The following is a 5,582-nucleotide window of genomic DNA, read 5'->3' on the forward strand; positions in this document are numbered from 1 at the left end:
CCTGGCTAATTTTTGTATTTTTAGTAGACATGGGGTTTCACCATGTTGGCCAGGCTGGTCTCAAACTCCTGACCTCAGGTGATCCACCTGCCTTGGCCTCTCAAAGGGCTGGGATTACAGGCATAAGCCACTGCACCCAGCCTCAAGGATTTTTTTTTTTTTTTTTAAAGTAAAAATACTTAGTCTGAATGAATGTATTACAGACGCTGACTTTTTGAGGAGGTTTCAGTTTCTTGCTTGAATTGGCAATGGGGAAGGCTGTAGGTAACAAGTCAGCAGATGATGTGAACAGTGAGAGGAAAGCACGGAGGGAGGGACCTCAGACCACTTTGGATTCACCGGAGATGTTTCACGTGTGCACTGTGACTCTTGCACAGGCAAAATACACATCTTGGTGGATTTAATCTGTAAATATTAGGGATCGTCTAAAAGATATATTCCTTGCCTTAGCTGGCCTTTGATAAAGGAAAAAAAAAGAGTTTTTGAATTGCCTGACCTTAGTCTTGTCTTTCTAATTAGATTACTGCTTCTGTCAGTTTTGTCTTAGGGCTTCTGAGTCTCTTACTAACTTCTCTTAGCTGGATGGGTCCTTCTATAATGCAAATGTCTGATAGAACTGAAAGGTGAGCTTCGTTGGATGGTAGTATTAACAGAAGAAATTCAGAAAAAGAGTAGAGCCCATGAAAAAACAATTAAGGAATCCTATTCTTGGGGAGAATATAAAACTTTAATTTTTGTCATTTTGAGCTGTTGGTATTGCCAGTGACAGTGAAAGGGAAGGGCTGGTAGAAAGAGCACAGGGTCCTTAGATTCAAAGAGCCTAGGCTCAAAATCCTGCTGTCACTAAATGTGTGGTATGGGGCAAGTTACTGTCTTTGAGCCTGAGTTTCTCTAAATGTAAAATGGAAATGATGACTCACTACAGATTTTTCAGGAATTGAAAAAAGTATGTAGAAGAGCTTAACACAGAGGCACTCAAGTTTACTTGAATCCAGTGCAAAGGCAGCCACTGTTTTGGCCTGCTTAAATCTCTGTTCCTTCTGAAACACTGAAAAAAAAAAAAAAAGCTAGAATTCAAACCCACTGTTAATTTTCAGCTGTATATTAGGCTATGATCTTATTTACTTAAAAAAGTTACTTGGTTCCATGCTTTTCTTCTTAAAAAAAGGAAGTTACTTGCATTTTCAATTGAACTCAATTGGAATTTCTTGAGGTATAGACATTTCAGAGTCCAATGAGAAGCCAGATTCTAGAGAAGAGACTAGACTGTAGTCAAAGAAGGGGATGGGTGGGAACTCAGCTTATTCTTTGAATCATTCCAGCATAGCTAAGTTGTTTTGTCCAGTTTTAAGCCTGGTCCTGGAATGCCTCTTTATTTCAAAGTGAGACAAAATTGAAATGGCCCAGTAAGTAGTGTAAAGATGTTAATGAGAACTTTTAATATTTTATTCCTTTATTGAAAGTGTCTGACATAGACATTACAATGAATGTAAAATAGGTGATATTCTTTAAACACATAAAAAAACAATTTTCAAAGCCATTTTCAGGCCACTTGTAACTTGATAGAGATGAGTAACAGTTTGTGCCAGTTGAAAAAAACAGCGCTAAGATTTATCAGTTTATTTTCACTATTTAGTTTACTTCTTCCTTTATTGTTTGTTTACTTACTACTCTTTTAAGACAGCATCTAACTCTGTCTCCCAGGCTTGAGTACAGTGGCATGATCATGGCTCGCTGCGACCTCAACCTCTTGGGCTCAAGTGATGCTCCTACCTCAGCCTCTTAGGTAGCTGGGACTGCAGGCATGTGCCACCATGCCTAGCTAATTTTTGTATTTTTTGTAGAGACAGGGTCTCACCATGTTGCCCAGGCTGATTTCAAACCCCTGGCTTCAAGCGATCTACGGGGCTTGGCTTTCCAAAGTTCTGGGATTATAGGTATGAGCTACCGTGTCTGGCCAGCTTCTTTTATTTTATAAACATTTTCTCAGCCCTTAACGCAATTTTGAAGAGGTCGACTTCAGACTTTGAAATTAAGTTGCTCAAATGTTACGCTAGTGTGTATACATTCAGGTTTTTTGCAGGAATAGAAGAGAAGGGTGGCAAGGATTAAAAAAAGATCGAATAACTTGCATCTTTCTCTCTTAACAGGAGCATTGTAAGCCAAGTAGGCAGGGCTTTTCATTTCTTATCTGTCTGCCTGTATATATGGAGGCCTGATTTTCTTCCTTAAACTCCTTGGTTTCTTAGACCTGCTATGTTCTTTTAAAGCTTTGATGTCATCAAATAGTCAAGTGGCTAACAATAAGGTCATGGCCTTTGTAGTCATGTGGCCCTAGGATCTAACATAATTTCTGCCAATAATTAGTGATGTGACCTAACCTTGAGAAGTTTTCATAACTCGTTTAAATTTCTGGAAATTATACCCACCTTGCAGGAAACTTCAAGAATTATATAACGTATAAAAAGCTTAGTGCCTGACATGTAGTACTTCTAATAATAATAGCTAATGATAGCCAGCACTAATACAGTACTTACCATCTGCCAGGCAGAATATTAAGCACTTTACATTAAGTACATTTTTTTCCCCCTAAGACGGAGTCTCACCCTGTTGCACAGGCTGGAGTGCTGTGGCGTGTGCTAGGGTCACTGCAACGTCTGCCTCTTGGGTTCAAGAGATTCTCCTGCCTCGGCCTCCCAGTTAGCTGGGATTATAGGCACACGCCACCACGCCCAGCTAATTTTTGTGTTTTTAGTAGGGACGGGGTCTCATCATGTTGGCTGGACTGGTCTCGAACTCCTGAACTCAGGTGATCCATCCACCTCAGCCTCCTAAGGTGATGGGATTACAGGCGTGAGCCACTGTGTCCGGCCTGAAGTACATCTTTTAACGCTCTCAAGAACCCTGTGAAGTACATGCCATCATTTTTCTCTTTTTATAAATGAGGAAACAGGCTCTGGAGCTGAGCTTTTAGCCATTTTGCTATATTGTCTCTCCATACATAGGGTATTTATGGAATATTAGATAACAGTGATACATCCCACCTTCAGAGTGCTAGAATGTGGAAAATGTGTTTTTTAGAAATGCTGAAATTGACACTTCCTTTTTTTTTTTTTTTTTTGTTGAGACGGAGTCTCGCTCTATCACCCAGGCTGGAGTGCAGTGGCCGGATCTCAGCTCACTGCAAGCTCCGCCTCCCGGGTTCCCGCCATTCTCCTGCCTCAGCCTCCTGAGTAGCTGGGACTACAGGCGCCCGCCACCTCGCCCGGCTAGATTTTTGTATTTTTTAGTAGAGACGGGGTTTCACCGTGTTAGCCAGGATGGTCTCGATCTCCTGACCTTGTGATCCGCCCGTCTCGGCCTCCCAAAGTGCTGGGATTACAGGCTTGAGCCACCGCGCCCGGCCGACACTTCCTATACTAGAATGTGTTTAGTGTTGGTTGTCTTTTACACCACACTCAACATCAGAAGGGTTTTTTTTTTTCTTTGATAGAGAATCTCACTCTGTCGCCTAGGCTGGAGTGCAGTGGCTCGATCTCGGCTCACAGCAACCTCCACCTTCCAGGTTCAAGCAGTTCTCCTGCCTCAGCCTCCCAAGTAGTTGGGACTACAGGTGTGCGCCACCACATGCTGTGAATTTTTGTATTTTTAGTAGAGATGGGGTTTCACCATATTGGCCAGGCTGATCTCAAACTCCTGACTTTGTGATCCGCCCACGTTGGCCTCCCAAAGTGCTGGGATTACAGACTGTGCCTGGCCAGAAGGATAGTATTTTTAAGATTAGTTTGGTGACATTAGACAGGATGTTTTGAATTGACAAAGGGATCAGCTAGAAGACTTACAGTAATGTACAGGCATGAAATAATGTCTGAAATAGTGGTGATAGTAAGACAGGGACAGAACTAAAGACTTCATTGGGTTTTTTGGTTTGTTTTGTTTTCAGACAGGGTCTTACTTTGTCACCCAGACTGGAGTGCAGTGGCACGATCTCAGCTCACTACAACCTTCACCTCCCAGGTTTAGGCAGTTCTCCCACCTAACCCTCCTGAGTAGCTGGGACTACAGGTGTGCACCACCACAGTCAGCTAATTTTTGTATTTTTTGGTAGAAATGCAGTTTCACCACGTTGGCTGGGCTGGTCTTGAACTCCTGACCTCAAGTGACACTCTTGCCTTGGCCTCCCAAAGTGCCGGGATTACAGGTGTGAGCCACTGTACCGGGCCCTTCATTGGTTTTTAAGAGTTTAAATGTAATACATATAATGGCAAAAAAAATTCAAACAGTCAGCAAGGCTACATATTATAGTATATATATATATATAACAGTACAGAGTAGGGATACAAGAATATGTATTATGATAAAAAATATATGTTGCATATATTATATATTAACCCATGATACATCCCACGTCCTAACCTTTCACATTCTAATACCTCTGAAAGTGGGATGTATCACTGTTATCTAATATCCCATAAATACTCTACATATGGAGAGACAATATAACAATTAAAAGCCCAGCTCCAGAGCCTGTTTCCTCATTTGTAAAAACAGAATAATAACAGTGTGTACTTCATAGGGTTCTTGAGAGCATTAAGAGATGTATTTCATGTAAAGTGCTTAATATTCTGCCTGGCAGTAAAGACTAGATTTTCTTCCCGCTCCAGATCCTTGATTCCTCTGCTTAGAGACAGCAGCTGTTGCTGGTTTCTTTTATGATGTCTCTGTTGAGATATTTTGATAGAAAAAGCAGTAAAAAATGGAAACTGGCACATTTCTAGATTTTATTGACTTTCTTAAAAAGAATTTTGACAGATCTGAAATTTTACCCCATTTGTAAGCGAACAAGTTAACCTGCCTCAGTTTCATGGATACTGGCAGGGGGCAGCATCCTGGGTCAGTAGACAGCATGAACTTCATGTTAGTTCCCCCTGACATTCATATCTAATGATAAGGGAGGAGACCACCCCCATATTGTCTTATGCCCAATTTCTGCCTCCAAAGAAAGAAGTAGTAAAAACTAAAAGGCAGAAATGAAATCCACAAGCAGACAGCCCAGAGCCACACCCTGGTCCTGGTAAAGATCGACCCCTGACCTAATTAGTTGTGTTGTCTGTAGATTACAGACATTGTATAGAAAAGCACTGTGAAAATCCCTGTCCTGTCCTGTTCTGTTCCGATCTAATTACCGGTGCATGCAGCCCCCACTGAGTCACGTACCCTCTGCTTGCTCAATTGATCACGACCCTCTCATGCGGACCCCCTTAGAGTTGTGAGCCCTTAAAAGGGACAGGAATTGCTGGCTCGGGGAGCTCAGTCGTTGGAGACGTGAGTCTTGCCGAAGCTCCCGGCTGAATAAAGCCCTTCCTTCTTTAACTCGGTGTCTTGGGGGTTTCGTCTGCGGTTTGTCCTGGTACAGCGGGAGTGATATGGAACAGCCCAGGTGAATGCTGTGCATCACAGCTAAGGGACCTTGAGCTTGGGGAAACCCTGTCTGTAAGAAAACTCTCTGCCGGGCGCGGTGGCTCAAGCCTGTAATCCCAGCACTTTGGGAGGCCGAGATGGGTGGATCACGAGGTCAGGAG

General features: G+C 42.5%; 1 protein-coding gene across 2 annotated transcripts in view; it reads left to right on the plus strand.

Moving 5' to 3' along the window:
- NDUFV2 (NADH dehydrogenase (ubiquinone) flavoprotein 2, 24kDa) overlaps window positions 1-5,582 on the plus strand; it is a 43,498-nt gene that overhangs the window by 8,132 nt on the left and 29,784 nt on the right. Inside the window, exons 1-2 of one of the 2 annotated variants that reach the window (XM_011936603.1) lie at window positions 3,487-4,201; window positions 4,886-4,893. The exons of the other annotated variant lie outside the window; for it this stretch is intronic. Coding sequence (XP_011791993.1) covers window positions 4,111-4,201; window positions 4,886-4,893 — 99 coding nt within the window. The 5' untranslated portion in view covers window positions 3,487-4,110. Of the gene's footprint in view, window positions 1-3,486; window positions 4,202-4,885; window positions 4,894-5,582 lie in introns of those variants that run through there. 2 annotated transcript variants of the gene reach the window in all.

This window comes from Colobus angolensis, unplaced genomic scaffold (assembly GCF_000951035.1).
Source record: "Colobus angolensis palliatus isolate OR3802 unplaced genomic scaffold, Cang.pa_1.0 Scaffold155, whole genome shotgun sequence".
NCBI lineage: Eukaryota > Metazoa > Chordata > Mammalia > Primates > Cercopithecidae > Colobus > Colobus angolensis.